General features: G+C 41.1%; 1 protein-coding gene across 1 annotated transcript in view; it reads right to left on the bottom strand.

Annotated features, from left to right (window-relative positions):
- LOC137435018 (nebulin) overlaps positions 1-22,573 on the bottom strand; it is a gene marked incomplete at its 3' end in the record, with an annotated part of 363,563 nt that overhangs the window by 38,297 nt on the left and 302,693 nt on the right. Inside the window, 9 exon segments of the mRNA XM_078785019.1 lie at positions 126-230; positions 438-542; positions 1,121-1,225; positions 1,334-1,438; positions 1,663-1,767; positions 5,136-5,240; positions 7,263-7,367; positions 8,262-8,366; positions 14,337-14,435. Coding sequence (XP_078641145.1) covers positions 126-230; positions 438-542; positions 1,121-1,225; positions 1,334-1,438; positions 1,663-1,767; positions 5,136-5,240; positions 7,263-7,367; positions 8,262-8,366; positions 14,337-14,435 — 939 coding nt within the window.

Raw genomic sequence — 22,573 nt, 5'->3', positions numbered from 1 at the left:
GTTATGACGTTTATCTGCTTCAGACACAATCGCTAAACCTACATTTATATAGGTATAATATGCATATTCAGAAGAAAATAAATGGAAGTTTGCATGATGAAGGGGCATTTTCAGGACATGCTTACCTGGTCTAAGATCCTGCCAGCATTTTTGGCAAGCTGGTACAATGGTGTATCAGTAACCTCTGTAAACTTGTCCTTGGCCTTTTCGTAATCTTGCTTGTATTTGAACTGTGACAAATAAAAACGTTCAGCAGTTGGAAAATAAAATTTCCAATTAATGCACAAAAAATAGAGGAAGATAACACAAGTAAATACTAATTAATTTTAATAGTGGACATAATGGTTTGTGAAACAAACAAGGGTGTTTATCCGATTAAAAGTCATATTTTATTTAATATTTACAAGGCAGTTTCGGATTTTAATGAGATCAGTGACCTTGCTGTAGAGATTCTGGCTATGTTTGGCGAGCTTCAGGTCTGGTGTGTCCCACACGTAACAACCAATGCCTCGAAGCCATGTCAGGTCATCCTTGTACTTCACCTACAAATCATGGGCGCGTGCACGCACACACACAAACACACGCGTTTATAGAATTGTACAATACAAACAAAACCGTATGTAATTCAAAGAATAAAAAATCACAACCTAAATTAATTTGAACTTAATACTCCATCGTATTAAGTACAAATCAATTTGGCAACATGATTTAATGCAGACAATATGAAAGAGTAGACTTTGTCTCAGGCAGAATTTCATCGTTACCCCATGGACTTCCTCAGGTCCAAGTTCTAAATTGCATAAATGGGCATTTAAATAAAATACACGTATTGAAATTAGCTCCACTGAGAGCGAAACATGTTAAAAAGAAAGCTACTTCACTATTGTTGAGCCAGGAACAGAAGTGCCACATGCGATATTTTTATTGCTGCCTATATTCTGAGAAACAAGTTTTATCTGCCATGCCCATTCTATCTGTGACAAAATCACTTAATCATTGGCACCCACAAGCTAATATATCAGGCTTACTGACTTCACTCGAGAAAAGCAATAGCTGTTAAAATGTGGAGGATGCACAAATTGTGAGGGAGAGGCGTGAAGGAAAAACATGCTGGACTTACATCACTGACGTTATCCGTAACAATCCTGTGGTGAATGATCTCAGGGCTATCTGGGATGGTATGCCAAATACCCAGCTGCTGTACATAGTTCTCCTTGTACCTCACCTAGGAAGGAGGAATGTTGCATGTTTCTTAACATTTTCTAGTTCAAATAAATATCAAGTGCAGAGAATCGAGTGCAAGAAATAGGAAGAGCAAGTTGAAGACACTCACAGTGCTGATATCGCCTGTGACCTTGCGATGGTGAACAATGTCCTTGGCATCCTGCACTGTAAAGTACTTGCCTTTTGCATTTTCGTAGGCCTCTTTGTAGCGCAGCTGGATTAAGAATTGGCAAGAGGAGATGCACAACAGAAAGTTAACTGATGGAAGATAAGACATTGGAAGAGACCTGTGCTGTCAAATACTTTCTGAGTTAATGTTAAGAACGTCCTTTAACTGGATTGGAGCTGAATCAAAGCTTATCTTTACGAAATGAAGAAAATAATACACAAAAGAAAATGGAGGTTACGATCAAAAGGAGAAACTAGAAATGACCTTACATCACTTGCGTTCATGTACGATTTCTTGGCCATGCAGACAGCCGGAGAATCAGGGACCAGGACATACTTTGATTTGGTCTTCTCATACTCTTCGTGATATTTCTTCTACAATATGGAAACAAAAATAAAAGTCACACATCATATCAATAAGGGGATGTTATGTGGCACCACTTTTAATGTGGCATTGATGCTCTCTCAGACATAGCCATCTCTGCGGTTGCATCAGGCTGCACACATTCACCAATTCATCCACCATGAGGAAAAAATAAGTAAAGGTGTGCAATAATTTACACAAAAAACTCTGCTGTGTCACAAAACCCAAAGGTTCCTCAATTTATTGATATCAAACTGGCAGATGGGAAAAGTTCAAACTTGCATTTATTTAAAAGATGTAGCACAAGCGATACACGTACAGCACTGTACCCAGCAATGCAAATGATCGACTGGCTCTTCTTCTCCCCCTCTCTCTGCCTTACCATTCATATATACTCAGAGAAAGACATTCACGAAAGTCACTGTCTCTATTAACTACTCATATATGTATTATTAACTACTCTACATCCTATATGTTTCTGTAACCAGGTGGCACGAGAATGTCTCATCAATACGATATATTACAATATTCGGAAGTAACTGGAAATTTCCCGAACTTTCGGGATCTTTCCACAGATTTTAACGTCTAATGAGGTGAAATATAAATACTTGTTGCCTTTTTACTTGACTAAACTTTCAGAATAAACATCTCACACCTCAACCCACATTACAGAGTCAAAGATAGGCCTGGCAGAATTCAATTTTTATCAGTAAATGTTGATTAAAGTCGATTTCAGGTTACACTCAGACCGACGTTAATAGGCAATATATATATACAGTGCGTATCAAAAAAAAGGTAATCCGAATTCAAGGGGTTAATATGCAAAGGTTATTTATTTTGACAATTTACATGTGGTTTACTAATTAAGAGGAGATCCTCAGCTTTCCATTGATACCTTCCATGCATCATTGCTTACTTTTTCCACATGCGAAATTTGCATTTATGTTTATTTAAATTATACAATGGACAACAAAATGTAAATGTTTCATGATATTTGTTATATTATATCACCTTTATCTTTCAATATTGTTGAAATGAAGATCAAATAGCTGTATGTTGAAATATGTTGAAAAAGTCCAAAATTTTACATGGGGTGCACTTACTTTTTCACGTGACTGTATATTAACAATTTAAATATAATATAATATAATATAATATATATATATATATATACTGTATATACTATAACAATTAACTATTAAAATAGTGAAATATATATAACTGATGTTAATAGGTGAAATGAATATCGTTAATAAGCAAAAATCACAGAAAGGGGACACAAAAATGATGGTTAACAATTTATTAGGGTTCCATCAATGTGTTTAAAACACAATGAGTAAAGGAGGTATTTACATCTCTGTGAAAAGCTGCTTCGGGCATTCAGTGCACACTGCACAGTGCATAATGCAAGGGGTTGAAAGTGAGGAAGGCCATATACAGTTATGTTTTTCGTGGATAATAATACCAGAGGTATCACACACTAATAATTACGTAATCCTGAAAATATAAATCGATAAAAATCAAAATAAACCCTCAAAACGAAACCATTTTGTGCATCAACATGTTGTTGTTTTTTAATTAAAACTGAACATTCCTTTGATATTTAATTGTAGGCAGAGAACCAATGACGTTGAACTGAACTAACACACCGCTAAAGAATCACTCCTAAATAATTTGCAACATGCTGAACTCGATCCACATTTTAACTTTCTGCTGAATTTTTTTTTTTTTTTTCCCTGAATTTTTGCTGAAAATTTTAAACTCCTTTTCCCTACTTTACTTTAGCTTTAATAATTCCCTGCATCTTCTATCTTCCCTCATAATTATAAAAAAAAAAAATTTTGACATTATAAAAATTCCCTCATAATTAGTAACTATAATTTTCTATTCTCGCTAACCTTGTTCAATAATCAGTTTCTGGTTTGCCTGTTTAAAACCACTGCATGGAATAATCAGTTTGTTCCTCTATATCTTGACAAAACCTCAAAGTTGTAATTTCATGCTTTGATCTTCACACCAAGGCAAGTTTGAATAGAGAATATGGAAAGTCAAATAGCATTGAAATTTTAAATTAATCTTCATCTGAAATAGCTTAATACTGAATATTTTTTGTTGCTTCTCATCCATTGCATTTTAGAGATAGATCTGGTGTTATTCCCAACGGAGCGTGTTTGCAGCCTTTTATGGTCACAACAGGAAGCATTGCTTGAAGGGATTTTAAATGCAACTGATGCAATGAAACATTAATCAAATGACCAAATAATATGTCGAGGTGTATAATTAGCATAATTGTAAAAGTTGTATTTCCAAAGAAATGATAATTATGGTGCAAGTCAATTGATCTTTAAATTTAGAATAGCAATGGCATTTTTTGTCCATTATATGAAGATTTTACCTGTATCCTTTATGAACCATGTTCTAAGTCATACTCAATAATTATCCCGTCCACCCACGCAGTGGGAGATGGAGTTTTGCCACCGTGCACATGCGTGTGTGTGTGTGTGTGTGTGTGTGTGTGTGTGTGTGTGTGTGTGTGTGTGTGTGTGTGTGTGTGTGTGTGTGTGTGCGTGCGTGCGTGCGTGCACTGGCCATTACCTTTTTACCATTTGAGCTTTTGTCATCACATTTTCAACAAAGCTTTATTATGAGAATATGGAGAAGAGTACTGTAATTAATGATTTGATCAAAAGGTCAAAAGTCTCATAAAATCTTCAATTTTCATCTGAATGACATGGAATTTGAACAGAATTTACATATTTGGTCACTGAATTAGTTCACCATTCAAAAACCAGAAGCTTATTGGTTGCGAGGTCTAAAGGTCAAAGGGTCGAAAGTCTCATAACATCATCAATTTTCATCTGATTGACTTGAAATTTGAACAGAATTTGCATATTGGGTCACTGAATTGGTTCTCCAATCAAAATCTAGAAGCCTACAGTATTGTTTTTAAGGTCCAAAGGTCAACGTCACGGCGACTGATTTTGCATGTGTCAGTCGATGACCGCTTGTTTGTCTGTTTTATGACCGTTTTGTTTTGTCCAGGCCACAACATTTTCATTAACCATTTGAGCTTTTGTTATCAATTTTTCAACAAACCTTTATTATGAAAATATGGAGAAGACCAATTAATTAATTTTACATTATTTTCTTTCAGCTGTTGTTTTTGTCAAGTATATTTCGAGTACAAAGCGGACATGGACGGGCTTCACATTTTGGGATACTTTCTAGTTATTTCTTTAATCCCCTTACCACAAATGTCATTTTAATATAGGAAGTTTGTGTAATGAAATAAATGCACATTTCAATAGTGCATAATGTGGTAAAAGCTGTTCATGCTACAATTGTTAATAATTGAGCTTCCTCCCTCCAAACTACTTACAGGACTGTAGAGATGTCGAACATTACTCAAGTGTTTCCAGGCGGGACTGTCAGGCACCAAGGTATACTGAGGCCTCTCCTTCAGTGCCACCTCCGTGTACGTGGACTGCAAAATTCACAAATAACCAGACATAATGTGAAGGACTAACTATGAGTTTATGTGAAGTTTCCCAGAAATGTCAAATACAATTAATGCTTCCAAAACCAATATGTCCAATAACAAAATGAAGACATTTCACATTTAAGCAAAAGTATCAGACACAACCCAGACTACCACAAATGAAAGGAATACAAATCACGAGCAATAATAAACAAGAACAAAAGTCTAACAGCAGCGTAGTCGGGCTTGTAATAAAATATTATAAACCACAAACACATATTATTCGCTTTTCAAACCATCACTAATGCTGTTTATAACATTAAACAAAGAAATTTGGAGGAATCCCGACATCCGTGAGGTAAGTTTTACTTACAGAACTGAGCGAAGACCTACTGTAATCCATATACCCCACATGGGTTGGAGGTGTGCTCATTTACCAAACAGCTAGCTAGCGCTTGCCAAGCCAGCCGTTCCTTAAGGGTTTTGAATGGAGTGCTTGCTCGAATGCTTAAACCACTTGGCGATCTCTCCACAAGAACCTTGGTAAATGAACAAACACCCAAAGTTCTTGAGACCTGACAATAGATCGACTATAATCTATATTATACCCCAAAGATGAATGGCCCTTCCTGCCCCTCCCGCAGTGAGCCGGTGTAGGCCAACTTGTAAATTCAAATGTCGGTCGTTGCAGTCAGCCGTGGTAATGACATCATAGACGTAATGACAAAACGGACACAAAACTGCGGCTTCTTTAATATGAAGAACATGATATATTTTAACTTCCAGTAAGTTTGCAGTCACTACGAAGGGATTAGTGTGACGAATAGCTTTACTATAATATTAACATTACGTTGTCATTATTTCAAAAATGATATTGCTATAAAAAACCGAGGCTAATTCCTTACTTCCTTGGTTATTAATATTAGTGCTGAACACCGCTCATCATTGATCATGAACCATACACCGCTTCAATGCATTAACTTTCCATTCACGACATTGGGATTAAAGTGGTATTGTTTTTTTACGATATTATTCTTCGTATTACGAAAACGATACAACTGAAACGATACACTACTGTATTAAGGAACCTGGGCTTAATTTGTCTGAAATGGTCCGAAAATGAGGCATAATGCCTAAGGCCTACACGTAGCGTATTGTTGGAAGAGACGTAACGCCGATGCTTTCGATATTTGATGATCATTTTAACAATCGGTTTGTTTGTGTTTCACACTGAATGAAAAGCGTAAAGGTAGAACATGGCGATTGTGATATATGACAGGTTTGACGATATGTTCGGCATGAATGAATGAATGAATATAAATGAATGATCGTTTTAAGGCCATTTTCCCCGCCAGAGGGATTTAAGGCCATTCACCCAGGATCCTAGGACCCCAAAGGTTAGCCTTGCGGGCCCCATGACAATCATGGTTCCCTTTTTGAGGCAATGTTTTTATGGCCGGATGGCCCTTCCTGACGCCAACCCTTGGTCACGCTCTTCGATGCGCAGGGATACGGTGTACCTATTCTTAAACCGGGGTATACATCGTGATCATTCATCCCAGCAAGCTGGTACTCAATTTGCCGACCTCGGAAGGATGACAGGCTGAGTCAACCCCCCTGGCATTAATTCAGTGATCGACCGGGATTCGAACCCAGGATCCTAGGATCCCAAGCCGGCACCCTAACCGCTAAGCCAACACCAACACCATGAACGGCATATAAATCAAAATGGTGGTGTGTGAAGTCAGCAGCCGTACGCCGTAATGACATCAGACGTAATCGCATCACCCTGTCATGTGAACAGATTCTCAGCTCTGATTGGTATACGTTTGAGGGGACATACATAGATACATACGGACAGACAAACACTGTTCTAGACGGCTCTGCCCGATGGGCTACGCAGTAAAAAATAATTGAATAGTAATGCGTACAATTTATTAAAGACAATAAATGTACTTGAGGTGAGAAACATAGGTTATAAATCAAAGTTATTCAGAAAGAGACCATCAAACAAAAAAGGTCACACACCTGGCTCTGTAGACCCTGAGCTTGCTTAGCTTGAACCATAGACACTGCATCTGGCACGATTGTATAATTCTTCTGCACTTCCTTGCCTGCTGCTCGATAGGAAATCTGCAATGGCAGAATAAACGTCGTCATATCCATATTAGTCACAATTATCGTGAAGATAAATAATTATTTGTAACTGGATTAAAAAGTAATGTAAAGCAACAAAAGCTGTCATGGATAAAATGGCTGGAATATCAGTCTGGATATTATCTCATTATTCTTCTGATGATTCTATGGGCCCAACAGCCAAGATCACTAGCTGAGCCATCACAATGTTTTAGCCCACGAAGGTCAGTGCCTTGAGAAATGGAAGGATTTATAACAAAAATAGATGCTGGATCAAGAAAACGGAATTTTTTATAATGCAGACACAAATACAGACACAGCCGTGCGAATGCAAACACACATGCAAACGCAAACACACACATATTTATCCACCTCAATAACACACACATAAACACACACACACACACACACACACACACACACACACACACACACACGTATCCACCTCAATAACACACACACATAAACACACACAAACACATACACACACAAACACATGCACACATATGTATCCACCTCAATAACACACATACACACAAACACACACGTATGTATCCACCTCAATAACCCATATGCACATGAACACACACACACACACACACACAAACACAAACACGCATATGTATCCACCTCAATAACATAATACACGCAAACACACACAAACACGCACATATTTATCCCCCTCAATAAAAAACACACACGAACACATACATATGCGTCCACCTCAATAACACACATACACAAACACACACACACACACACACACACACACACACACACACACACACACACACACGTATCCACCTCAATAACACACATACACACAAACACACACATATGTATCCACTGCAATAACACACATACACACAAACACACACAAGAGTAACTTGCCTCACTCAAGTGGGACTTCAGTTCCTGGAGAGTTCTGTAAACAGGTGTTTGCAGCACTGTTGATACCTGGTCACGTGAAGCCTTTGCAGCCTGGGGATATTTGTACTAAAAAACAAACAACAGATAGGCAGAAAATTCCATTGAAAGATCAATTGAATTAATAATTAAATTCACTGGTATCTTGTAAAAATGACATCATAAACTACCTGAAACCTCTCGAAAACAACAGAACAAGTAAAATACATTTATTCAAATGGATGTTTTAAACATAAAATGGTTAATTTACATAAGTTCAGCCCATGTACTTTAGTTGGACATTTCTCCATATCTACCTGTTCACCATATTTGGAGTGTGTGTCTGTGAGTGTGTGAGTGTTTGTGTGTGTGTGTGTGTGTGTGTGTGTGTGTGTATGTGTGTGTATGTGTGTGAGTGTGTGAGTGTGTGTTTGTGTGTGTGTGTGTGTGTGTGTGTGTATGTGTGTGTATGTGTGTGAGTGTGTGAGTGTGTGTTTGTGTGTGTATGTGTGTTTGTGTGTGTAAGTGTGTATGTGGGTGTGTGTGAGTGTGTGTTTGTGTGTGTGTGTGTGTGTGTGCGTGTGTGAGTGTGTGTGTGTATGTGTGTGAGTGTGTGTGTGTGTGTGTGTGTGTGTGTGTGTGTGTGTGTGTGTCGGTTGTTTTCTCCATATGCGAGTTTCAGTAAAAGGAACGGAGTCCTCCCAGGTCTTGAAGTATCCACGTCCATTTTGGTAAGGAATGACGATTCATGGACCAGTTTGTGAAGTTTTCTTGATATTTCTGCCAGCGAAGGTGGACAGAGGTTAGGTTTTCACCTTGTCTGTCTATTTGTCTCTGAGCAGGATATCGCAAAAGGTTATGAACCGATTCGGACAAATCTTGGTGGACAGGTTCAATGTGACAAAGACGAATTGATTCGATTTTGGTGAAGATCTGGATCTGGATACGAGGTCTTAAAATTTTTTTATTTGTTTCTTTATATATATATATACTGTATATATATTTTTTTTTGTATACTGAATCGAGGCTCGTGAAAGAGCTGACATTTATTTCACAAACAAATCAACCAGACAAACAAAATACATAAAAAGACGGAGCGGAAGACAAGAGAAGGGGAAGCACACAAACACTTGAGGGCACACAACATTTAAGAGCAGGGAGATGTGTGGGAGGGAGAGGGCTTGGGGGGAGGGGGGTGTCAGAAGTATCAAACACAAGGACACCAAGGACTTCCAGGACAGAAGTTGGTATTTCAAAAAAGTGGAATTGGTGTGAAATTAGCGGGGATAGAAAAGATCAAGGTTTTGGATGGGGGAAGATAAGAGATGGTGGTGAACAGCTGTTTTAAAGACCTGGAGGGTGGAGTGGGATTGAAGAGAGTGAGGGAGTTTGTTCCAGAGGCGGGAGAAAAGAGGAATGAAGGAGTGAAGGTGAGCAGAGAGTCTTGATTTTGGCAGTTTAACCATAAGAGGGTTGCAGGCAGATCTTGTGCGACCTGTAGGAAAATTTGCTGGACAGAGCCCAGAGAGAGCTGGGGGGGGGGGGGGGGCAAGGCCAGAGAGGAGCCGGTAGAAGACGGAAAGACCACCAACCTGCCTGCGGTGAGTGAGTGAGAGGCCCTTGGAGTTAGCTTCATCGCGAGAGATTCCAATGATTCTGAATGCTTTGGTTTCAACAGCGTGAAGACGAGCTAGGTGTGAGGCAGGTGCACCAGCCCAGAGGGGAGAGCAGTATTCCATTGAACTGCGGATGAAAGCCTTGTATGTGGTGAGGAGCTCAGGTGTGCCAAGGAAGGACTTCGCACGACGGATGATGCCCAGTCGGCGACTGGCTTTGGAGGCCAGATTTGAAATGTGGTTTTCCCAGGAAAGATCATGGCAGATCGTGAGACTCAAAAGCTTGAGTGACAGAACTTCTTGGAGAGTATTATTCAGAAAGTGGATGGGAGGGTTGTCCAGTCGGTCTTTTCGGAGAGACATCGTAAGAGTGTGAGATTTGTCAGGATTGAAAGACATGTTCCACTTGTTTGCCCAGTCTGTGATTTTGTCCAGGTCTGCAGAGAGTGAGGAGGCTGCAGACTGCCGATCTGAGGGATGAAGAATGGAGCGACAGAGAGTGGAGTCATCAGCAAAGAGATACAGAGGATTTTCAAGAGAGTCAGAGAGATCATTGATGAAGACCAGAAAAATCACAGGGCCCAGAACACTGCCTTGTGGAACTCCAGCCTGAACAGGAAGAGGAGATGAGAGAAACCCATTCAGGGCCACACGTTGACTACGACTAGAGAGGAAGTCCACCAGCCATGCGTGGAGATTTCCATGGATACCAAAAGAGGAGAGTTTGGTGAGCAGAGCGGGGTGCCAGACCGTATCGAAGGCACGTGATATGTCAAGGGAGACAGCTCTAATTTCCTGTTTGGCATTGAGGACCTCCATCCATTGTTGAGAAAGCAGAAGCAGCATGTCCAGAGTAGAGTGACCAGGTCTGAAACCAAATTGATGATCAGAGATCAAGCCATTGGAGAAGAGGAAAGATTTCATATCTGAAGCAATGATGGATTCCATGACTTTGCTGATAATTGGGAGAAGGCTGATTGGTCTGTAGTTGCTGGGATCTGTTTTTGCACCTTTTTTGTGCAAAGCGGTGATGTTGGCAGATTTCCAAGCAGATGGCAGATGACCTTGAGCAAAAGAGAGGGTGAAGAGAACAGAGAGAGGGAGTGAAAGAGCGGAAGAACAGGATTTAAGGACCTGTGGGCTGATGCCGTCAGGTCCAGTTGCAGAATCGGAGTCGAGGGTTGACAGAAACTTTTCCACCTTGTCAGGAGGAAAGGACACAGAGTCCAGGAGCAGCTGGGTACGACTGGGTATGGTGGGTACAGAGAGGGATGGGTTTGGGACACAGGATTTTGAGGCAAACACAGAGTTGAGGTATTCAGCTTTTTCACGTGGGGAATCAGCCGTGTGGCCGTTTGAGGTGAGGGAGGGGATGGAGGGGGAACAAACACCAGAAACAGATTTGACCAGACGCCACCAGGATTTGGAAGAGGGAGACAGATAAGAGAGTTCTGTCCTGAGAACGGAGAGATATTGTTTCCTGGCTCTCCTGAGGGTGGACACACACTTGTTTCGGGCTTTGTGAAAGGAAATGAGATTTCCTTCCGTTGGATTTGCTTTCCAGGAGACGAAAGCAAGTTGTTTCTGGGCAATAGCCTCAGCACAAGATTCCGTGTACCATGGACGGGAGGAAGGGGATGACAACTGAAGACGAGATGGGATAAATCTGTGCATGAGAGAGAGCAATTTACTTTGGAAGAATTCCCAGGATGAGTTGATGTCAGAGGCAGTAGAGATGGGAGACCAGTCCAGATGATTGATGGCTGCTTGAAGACCGTGCCAGTTGGCCTGAGTGAAATGCCAGACTCGTCGACGCTGAGGAGGCTCTCTGAGAATGGTCAGAGAGATGTCCACTTTAACAAGCACATGATCAGATGAGCCGATTGGAGCAGAAGAAGAGCAGCAGACATTTTCAGGGAAGTTTGTCATAACCAAGTCCAGAAGAGAAGATGCTCCGTTGACTGAGATCCGGGTCGGGAAATTGACAGATTGTGTCAGTCCCAGTGAGTCACAGAAATCCTTTGCTGAAGAGCCATGGCTGGTGAGAGAGGAACCCACACCCAGCCAACTGGCATGGTGACAATTGAAATCACCACATATGAGGAAGAGAGAGTTTGGATGGGTAGATAGAAGTTGGTCCATATTATCAGACAGCGAGATGTAGATGGAGTCATCACTGTTTGGTGGACGGTGCAACACACATATGAACAAAAGGTGGGAGCGAAGGGGAAGCCATAGCCAAAGGTATTCCTGGGGGTGAGGTGGAGAGAGGGCAGTGCAGGGCGAGTGAGGAAGAGAGTTTTTTTTATAAAGATAGCAACTCCCCCTCCAGGACGAGGCTCAGGTCTATCATACCAGAGGAGGGAGTAACCTGGGAGAGATACCAAGGAATCAGAGACATCATGAAGGAGGAAAGTTTCTGTTAAGCAGATCACGTCTGGTTTATCAGAAGCAACCTGTATGGAGAGATCAGTCAAGTTTGAGCGAAGGCCCCGGATGTTTGAGGTCCATACTGTTAAAGAAGAGGAAGGGGGAGCATCGGATACAGAACAGGGGGGGGGGGGGGCGGTAGGGTAAGATGTGGAAGAGGAGGAAGAGGTAGGGAGAGCTGTTGAAGGTGTGTCAGAGATTTCAGAATAGCTCGGAGAAAGGGAAGAATGGGGCGGACAAAAGTTTTGATGGTGATTGGGTGAGGCGCAGTGAGGTGTTATTTGAGGAGGGGGAAGAGTGAGGCAGAAGGTTGAGGGAGATGAAGGTGAAAGTTGGAAGGGGGAAGAAGCGGGGAGGACGCTTTGAGGAGGAGGGGTGAGAGGGGAGTCGAGGAGGGGACGAGTGAGGGAGGGTCTCGGAGGGGAGGGGTGTGGGGGGAGTTTAGGAGGGAAGGGGCAAGGGGGGAGATCTGAAAGGGATGGGTGATGGGGAAGATTTGGAGGGGAGGGGCAAGGGGGAAGATTTGAAAGGGATGGGTGATGGGGAAGATTTGAAGGGCCAAAATGATGGAGAGAATGGGCCAAAATGATGATATATAACATGATAATTCAAAACGGTATGGATGGGTTATGACAAAGCTTGGTGGTTGAGTTGGGTAAGTGACACGAACAAGCCGATTCGATTTTGTTTCAGATCCGGACCCAGATCCGGCCTAAAAGTCGGATACAAAACATAAACTGTTCAGCCTGGCAGAGGTATGTGCTCTACCGAGTACCCGTTCTAGTTCTCAAAGTTTTGATTCAAGGTCTTATTTTAGTACCGGCACTGAGCCCCAGACAGCTTCCAACTGAAGTTCGTTGGTCATAATATTCCCCGGGATGATTTTTAAGATCTCTGTGAGGTTCTCCTTTATCATTACCTCCTCCACCAAAGGTGGATGGAGGTCATGTTTTCACCCCTGTCTGTTTGTCTGTCTGTCCGTTTGTGAACAAGATATCTCAAAAGGTTGTGGACGGCTTCGGACGAAATTTGGCAGAGATGTAACGTATGTGCCAAGGACGAAATGATTAGATTTTGGTGAAGATTCGGATTCGGATCCGGCTACTAGAATTTTTTAAGTGAGTCTTCACCATTGGGTGATATGGCCAACCAGTCCGTGGTTTTGTGCTCTCGACTGAGTGCTGTTCTAGTTCCAATTGCTTCAGTGATCACAGGTACAACCTCGGTGCTATTCAGCTTCCAAGATATTTTCACTTCATTCTTGAGATCCTGGTATTTGGTCATTTTCTTGATTTCTGCATTGTTTTGGCCAAAATCACTGGGTACTGACTGCTCAATGAACAACGCCTTCTTTTCCTTTTGTACGTACATACTTTGTTTCTTTCTGGTCGCAATGCTTTGTTTTCTTGTTCACGCTCGATGGGACCATCAGGTCATATGTTGCTTGTTTGTTTTTTTGATTGCTTGTTTCCTTGTTTTCAATGATTACTTGTGTCCATAAGTTTTCTGAAACTGGGATATTGAGGTTTTTGCAGATATGCCAGTGGATTGCTCGACACACTTTGTTGTGCCCATGTGTACAGCTGTTCTGACATGAGTTTTTTTTACATCCTAATAGGATGTGGCTCGTCCTTTGTGTTTCCACCTTGCAAAACCTATACCTGTCTGATTGACTCAGTCATGACATCTTCTTAAAGCCATTCATGTAGTGTTCTTGGTCTTGGCCATTTATTATAATTTCTTCCCCATCCCAGTTGAACTGACCTCTTCTTATCCATTCCAATGAGCCTTCTTTGGTCCATGCCCAATCTGTCCAACTCGATTTTTAAAATATATATCTTCCTGCTCTTTTATCATTCTCCCAGTTGTTGGTGTATATTTGTTGATACTGTATTTCGCGTTATATTTTTATTTTGTCTTTTTTTCAATTGTTAAGGCTGTATTTGTTTCTGTTTGTTGTGTGTGTGTGTGTTTTGTGATTGTGTACACAGGTGCGTGCGTGTCTTCCACATACATTGTAAAGGCGCCAGGACTGATGACGTAGCATTTCAGGTGTATCATACACGAGACATCCCAGGCCTTTGAGCCAGTTGAGGTCATCCTTGTACTTTACCTGTGGTGGGTGAAGAGAAGAATGTGTGAAGACATTGTGAAGATTTGGGAAGAAGAAGTGACATTGTGAAGAAGACATCTCATCGTCAGATGTGGAAGAGGAAAGAGACCACAAGAAGTAGGAAGAAATAAAAAATATAAATGGGAAGAACTATTTTAGGCTGACATGTATTTGTTGGTTCTCAAATAACTTCAAAGTATCATGAGTTTTCGAAAAAAAAATTCTAAATCTAAAAATGTTACATATACTAATTACTAAAATATAAAAATATCAGATATTCCAAATCTAAAAAAAATCTAAAAACATAAATTTAAAAATTATATATATACATATTATATATAATTTCAAAATATATAGATATATATATATAGATATATAGATATATAGATATATATATATAGATATATATATATATATATATATATATAGATATATATATATATATATATATATATATATATATATATATATATATATATATATATATACACACACATATACAGGGTGAGTCAAAAGTAGCCCCCGATTTCTGTTTATATATATATATAGATATATATATATTTCTGTCAATTGATTGTTTGACATTTGTATTACAGTGTACAAGAAGGTATAAATAAATGAATGACATGTTTATCTAACCATTTATTCGGGGGAAAATTATTAATAATTCAACTTCAGTAACTGGTAAATATATATACAGACTTCGCATTTAATATGGAATATTTTTTTTGTGGGGTTGAACTTACTTTTCAAGATGACTTAGAACCAAACGTTCATTGGAATTATGTTGAAATTATTCTAGATTTTGTTAATGTGACCTTTAAAAGAAACAAAAACCACATTTGACATTTCGAAGCAAATAAATTGATCCTTGAAAGTGATGTAAACTGATATCGAACTCAATTCACGGACAGTACTGTGTTAAACTTCTGTACGTTTTCCAGAAGTATCTCTTTATTTTGCACATTAGCCAAAATTTCTTTCAACAAAAACCAAAGCTAAATTATGACTGGGATTACGGACAGTAAAATTACAGTTCAGTACTTCGTGTAACCCCCACGAGCATTCAGGAGAGCACGTACACGTCGAGGCATGCTGTTCACGAGATTTGCCAAGGTTTGGACAGGAATCGCTTGCCATGCAGTGACAATAGTCTGCTGCAATTCACGCACAGAGGCAGGCTGCTGGTCTAAGTTGTCGATTTGACGCGTTAATTCTGCCCACAAGTTCTCTATCAGATTCATATCCGGGGACATGGCAGGCCACTCCATATACTCTACACCACGGTCAGCAAGAAAGTGTTGGATCATGCGAGCATGATGAGGCCGTGCATTGTCATCTTGGAAGACAAAGTTTCCTCGAAAGGCTGCATGAGCAAACGGAAGCAATGTTTCTTCCAGAATGACCCTGTACTTGAACTGCTTCAATTTTCCATTCAGAACAACCAGGTCAGTTTTGCCCCCTGCATGAAAAGCAGCCCAAACGGTCACCCCACCACCTCCAGCTTGGACTTTTGGCACTATACAATTTCGTTGTGGGCTTCATACACTTGTCTGCGCACTCGGACGTGGCCATCTTGACGATAGACCAGAGATCTAGACTCGTCACTGAAGGTCACGTGATTCCAGTGTCCTGGCTGCCATTGACGGTGCTCTCTGGCCCACTGCAATCGGCGCTGGCTGTGTTGTCTGGTCAGGCGTGGCTTTCTCAGGGGACGCCTGGCACGGTAGCCTGCTTGAACCAGTCGTTGGTTGACTAGCCTTCTGGATACAGGCACATCTATCAGTTGCTGCCACTCAGCCCTAAGCCGATTAGCTGACTTGGTACGGCCATTGCGGACTAACCGGTGCAGCTGGCGATCATCTCTCCTTGTGGTTCTGCGTGGACGTTCTGGCCTCGGTATTGGAGTAGGGACACCCCTCTGAGCATTTTGTTTCAGGATATTTGACACCTGACCTTGAGTGATGCCATACTGCCGAGCAATAGCACGCTGTTTCATGCCAGAATTTCGTAAAGCCACCACTCCATGACAAACAGCATTGTCAAGTTGACGGACCATCTCCAGAGGAAGCGGCAATAACTTTTGTAGACGTGCAGCAGTTGTTTTCCACTAATACAGAACGCAACAACCCTTATACAGTGAAACCTTGACTTACGAGTGCACCAACTTACGAGTTTTCCGAGATACGAGCCGTCGCTCGGTCGATTTTTTGCTTTGAGATGCGAGCCGAGATCTGAGTTACGAGCTTACGCCACCCGCCACCAGGTGGGTTCCGGTCACGTGGTTATCTTGCCGTGCAAGCATCTCTGCCGTATATCGCTGTTGCTTTGTTTTCGCATTTTGGTTATTTTGGAAAATTTCTTAGTTTTAAACATGGGTCCTAAGAAATTGAGTGCCAAGGGCAGTGCTGAGAAGAAGAAGAGGATGATGTGCTTGGATATAAAACACGTAATCGTCGAAAAACATGAGCGAGGTGTGCGTGTTGTCGACTTGGCGAGGCAGTACGATCGTAGTACTTCTACGATATGTACGATTTTGAAGCAGGAGTCGATAAAGGCTATACCGCCAGCCAAGGGCGTTACGATTATTTCAAAGCTCCGGACCTCTGTCCATGAAGAGATGGAGAAGTTGTTGTTTGTGTGGTTGACGGAGAAGCAGCTCGCAGGAGATACCGTGACCGAGAGCATCATGTGTGAGAAGGCCCGAGACATTTACGGGGATTTGGTGCAGCAGGCGGCGGGAACATCAACGGACAAGGCATCGGAAGTCATTCAAAGCCAGTCGGGGATGGTTTGATAATTTTAAGAAGAGGACCGGCATTCACTCCGTCGTCAGGCATGGTGAGGCAGCAAGCTCGGATGTGAAGGCAGCTGAAGATTTTATTATAACTTTTTCCGAACTGATAGAAGCCGAACGATACATCCCCCAGCAAATGTTCAACTGTGACGAGACAGGGCTCTTCTGGAAAAAGATGCCGAGGAGGACGTATATAACGGCAGAGGAGAAGAGCATGCCTGGCCACAACTTGTTCAGAGTGCCGGCGATAGCTCGCCTTCTCTTTGTGGAAGACACGGTGATATATTTATTTTTATTTTTTATTTTTTTTGTATACAAGATCGAGGCTCGTGAAAGAGCTAACATTAATCACACAAAAAGACAAACCGACACACAAAACACAAAAAACAAGGGGAGCGGCAGACAATATGGGGAGAGAGGGGGAAGGACACAAACAACATTTGAGAGCAGGGACATCGGGAGGACTTGGGGGGAGGTGGGAGAGGTGGGAGAGGAATAAAACATATGAACACTGCAAGGACTCTGGGGTGAATTACCGGGGGTAGAAAATATCAAGGTTTTCGATGGGTCATTGATGAGGTCATTTCGATGAGGTCATTGATGAAGACCAGAAATAGCACAGGGCCCAGAACACTACACAGATCCTTAACATCCAACAACTAATGGGACGCAAACGGGGCGCCCAGTTTAGCGGCACACACATTGATGAATCACCCTGCCTGTGAAACACCGACATGACAGGTTATAGCTGGGTCGGGATTCAAACCCAGGCTGGACAGTTTAGAGTCAAGTGTGCGTACCTCCAGTCCAGGCCATCCTGCCAACTTGTATGCTGCATACAGGTGAAATATAAAGCGCGAGATATTTATATATATATATATATATTTAAATTGGTGTGGTTTTGGGGGGGCTGGAACGGATTAATAGCATTTCAATTCATTTTAATGGGGAAATTTAATTTGAGAAACGAGCAAATTGAGTTACGAGCTCGGTCACAGAACGAATTAAACTCGTAAGTCAAGGTTTCACTGTATACCCGATTGTGAAGCCAATCGTCAAATGTACCTGTCCTTCCATTTTGTCACGCCACCTGTGATATAATCCTGTTATTGACTTCTTGCTGCGAAAGACAATCAGTGACATGGTTCTTTCAACAAAGACATCACCAAAGGGTAAAAGAAACTCACGAGATTGATATACTGAGTTCAGAAAGTAAACCCGTCAAGCAAAAAAAAAATTCCATATTAAATGCCAAGTTTGTATATGTATGTATATATATACATATACATATACATATATATATATATATATTAGGGTGGGCTTCAAAAAATCAAAATGCAGATTTTCTCCGGGACATGGTCTATTTCTGTTCCTTTTGGTGTCAAAGGAAACCACACCAAATTTGAATGGAATCCAATAATATTTAGGGGTGCCACATCAGTGATGAATTTTCCCCCATGCAAAAATAGGAATTCCCATTTTTTGGGCTGTATATACACAAAATAAATACATAATTATACATATACATTAAATATAATATTAAAAATAAATATATAGTAAATATACATTAAATAATAATAATATATATTATATTATACATTATATATACAATTATACAAATATAGACAAATATAATACATTAAATAATATATTAAAAATAAATATAATATATTAAAATTTAAATATAATAAATAAATATATAGTTATACAATATATATACATTATAATTAAATATACATTAAATTTATACATAAAATATACATTAAATAATAAATATACATAAATACACATTATACATTATATATATAGTTATATACAATATATTATACATACAGTTTTGAGACTTCCTATGATCACTATCTGGGCAATTTTCATGCATGTTTTGTACAGGTTCCCAGGGTCAGGGGTACGCTTTTTTAGTGTGTAATATGTCGGCCTAACTTATTGACTGTGGCTCTTTTGTAGAGAGTGACCCTGTGGAGTAAGAATTAACAGGATTTTACCCACATTCTTGCGTATTTTGCAGATATGGCATGTGCTAGTACCAGTGTTTCATTGAAAACTCGGGCTCAGGATAATGTGTATCTCATTGGGTCCACTTCTGGAGATGCCATCAAAGGTGCCAAGCTCCCGACTGTGCATCAATCTCTTGTCCTGTTTTTCCATCACCTGAAGAAGGAGAATCGCACTGCCCGGGAGAGTGCAACCCTCACCATTGAAGAGGTTGTGAAGTTCTGGGAAAAAGCTCACCTACCTACAACGACGAAGCAGCACTGCATCCATCGTTTGGAGAGGCTATATGAAGAATGGAGGAGCCTCCAAAAAGGTGCAAAGCGGGGTGGTGCGACCCAAGAGAAAAAGGAAGCATCCTTCAAGGCCTCCTTGGAGAAGACGTTTGATCTTAGGCATGCAGATTCTGAGGCCATAATCACCAACCCCGAGGACAGGAAGTTTCTTCACGATCAATTCTCAGAGAGGAAGGCTTCAATGGGACCTGTAGACACTGTGTTGGAAGCAAAAACGAAGCGAAAGAAAGAAAGGGAAGAAAAGGAGAAGACTAAGGCAGAGAAGGAAAATAAGAGACAGGAAATGGTCATGAAGGGTGCTACTGCTATGGAAGTCACAGACTCAGACTCTGACTCTGAGACCACGGCACAGGCTGGTTCTTCATCATCTGATGGTGGGATATCTCGTCCCAAGAAAAGAAGGCCTATCAACATTGTCACTCCTGAAGTCGCAGCTTCTTTGGATCGTACGAAAACAAGTGACCGAATGGCTGTCCACAACTTGGCATCCATTTGTAGAGCAGTAGGATGGGATCCTGCAGAGCTGGCACTGAACCGATGGACAGTGCGGCGGAATCGCATGATGCATCGATGCAAAACCATGGACGAAATAAAAGAAGCATTTCATCATAATGTGCAGGGTCCTTTAGTGGTCCATTGGGATGGAAAGCTTCTTCCCGATGTCACTGGAGATTTTGTGCATGTGAAGGTGGATCGTCTTCCAATCCTTGTGTCCAACCAGTACCATGGAATGGAGCAGCTGTTGAATGTTCCCAAGTTACCTGACGGGGGAGGAGAAGCTATGGCAACCGCTGTAGTGGACACACTGAAGAGCTGGAACCTTGTGGGCAAGGTGAAGGCTTTGTCTTTTGACACAACGGCCAGCAATTCAGGTGTTCGTGGAGGGGCTGCTGTCCTCATTGAAAAGAAGCTACAGACTGAACTACTTCATTTGGCTTGCCGCCATCATGCGCACGAAATCATTCTGGGAGATGTTTTCACCACTCTTTTCGGTCCTTCATCAGGCCCTGACATCCAGCTTTTAAAGCGGTTTCAGGCGGAGTGGCCGTCCATTGCCCATCACCAACCAAAAAATGGATTCACAGAGCCTGATACGGCAGCTGAGTTCGCACAGAACAATGACATGATGGATGAAGCTCTGGAATTTGCTCTTGTGTGTTTGAAAGATCAGCAGCCACGAGATGATTATCGTGAACTCCTAGAACTGACTGTCATCTACATGGGAGGAATCCCACCTCGTGGAATCCGGATCATGGCTCCAGGAGCAATGCACAGAGCCAGATGGATGGCAAAAGCACTATATTCACTACAGGTGTTCATGTTTCGGTCAGAGTTCCACTTGACACTTCGAGAGGCGAGAGAACTCCGAGCCTTCAACATTTTTGTCTGCCTTGTGTATGTACAGGCTTGGTTTCGGGCTCCACAAGCTATTGAGGCTCCCCTGAATGGCATTAACCTCTTCAAGAAGTTGGAAAAGTTTGAACAAATCAATCAGAAGATGGCTCAGGCAGCCTTGAAGGCACTTGGCCGCCACACGTGGTACATGAGCCCAGTACTAGTGGCATTTGCATTCTTTGACACCAGAATTGACAAAGAAAGCAAGATCAATATGATTGAAGCATTGAAAAATGACGGTGAAAACCCCTCTCCAAAGAGACCAGCTATCAAACGAGGAACCGCCCTGTCAATCGCTGGCCTCATAACAAAACACACCAAGCATTTCTTCAGCATCCTAGGGACCCCAACTGATTGGATGGATAAGGATCCTGGTTCATGGGAGCAAGAAACCAGCTTTCAGGAAGCAAAGAAAGCCGCCAGTGGCTTAGTCGTGGTGAACGACAGGGCAGAAAGGGGTGTCGCATTGATACAAGACTACAATAAGCTCCTTACAAAGGATGAAGAGCAAAAGCAAGCTCTGCTCCAAGTTGTTGCTGCTCACAGGAAGATGTACCCCGATGCCAAGAAGGCAACAGTGGTGAAACAGGCCCAGAAATAGGAGTTACATTTCTCATTATATTTGGGTTTTTTAATATTATGTGATATGGTGTCTCTTCATTTTATGAACTGAACATTTGGATTGTTATCATTGAATTTGAGTTTTCATAGCAATATAGTGCTATTTGTGCAGCTATTGTAACTTGTGTTTGCTAGAATACAAAGAAAGTGAGTGGAGGGTGGATTTTCATAAAACAAACTTCTGGTTTTGCTTTCGATCCATATATAGAAAAGTTTTGTAGACACCTTTAGTTTGAAGGCTGATGTGGCACCCCTAAATAAAATCAGATTGCTTTCATATTTGGTGTCTTTTCATTTTGGAACAAAAGGAACAACATAAAGCCATGTCCCAGTAAATATTTTAAAAATATTATTTTGAGCACCACCCTAATATATATATATATATATATATATATATATATATATATATATATATATATATATATATATATATATATATATATATATATATATACATATATATATATATATATATATATATATATATCTACAGGGTGAATCAAAAGTAGCGCCCACGCCCGATTTCTGTTTTTTCGGCTGTCAGATTCTTTCTGGGATGCATGTTGTTAATAATTGTCTTGCAGATTATTAATTTTCTGAGTTTATTTATTTTTGTTTTTGTTTTGCAGGTTATTGCTGAGAGTTTGGAAAGTTACTGAATTTGCACCAAATTGAAGCATGAATTACCTTTCAATGAATCAACGCATTGTGGCCGTGAATCATTTCTACAAATGTAATGAACAACCAACGATGGCGGCACGCCGTTTGGCACAGGAATTCGATATTAACCCACCCCAGGGAAGAAACATACGATTGATTGTCGAGAACTTTGAAGCAACAGGGTCGGTAGCCACTGCAAAGATGTCCGGTCGTCTGAAAACGGCAACGAATGTAGCTAAGGCTGAAGAACCCATCAGGAGACTGGAACAAAGTCCGCAAAAGTCAACTCGCCGTTTATCTGCATAGTTGGAAGTGAGCCAATCAAGTGTTATCCGTATCCTTCACCAGAAAAACTAGAA

The sequence above is a fragment of the Myxine glutinosa genome, chromosome 1 (assembly GCF_964187855.1).
Source record: "Myxine glutinosa chromosome 1, kmMyxGlut1.1, whole genome shotgun sequence".
NCBI classification, from domain to species: Eukaryota; Metazoa; Chordata; class Myxini; order Myxiniformes; family Myxinidae; genus Myxine; species Myxine glutinosa.
This window is presented reverse-complemented; position numbering and strand designations above follow the sequence as displayed.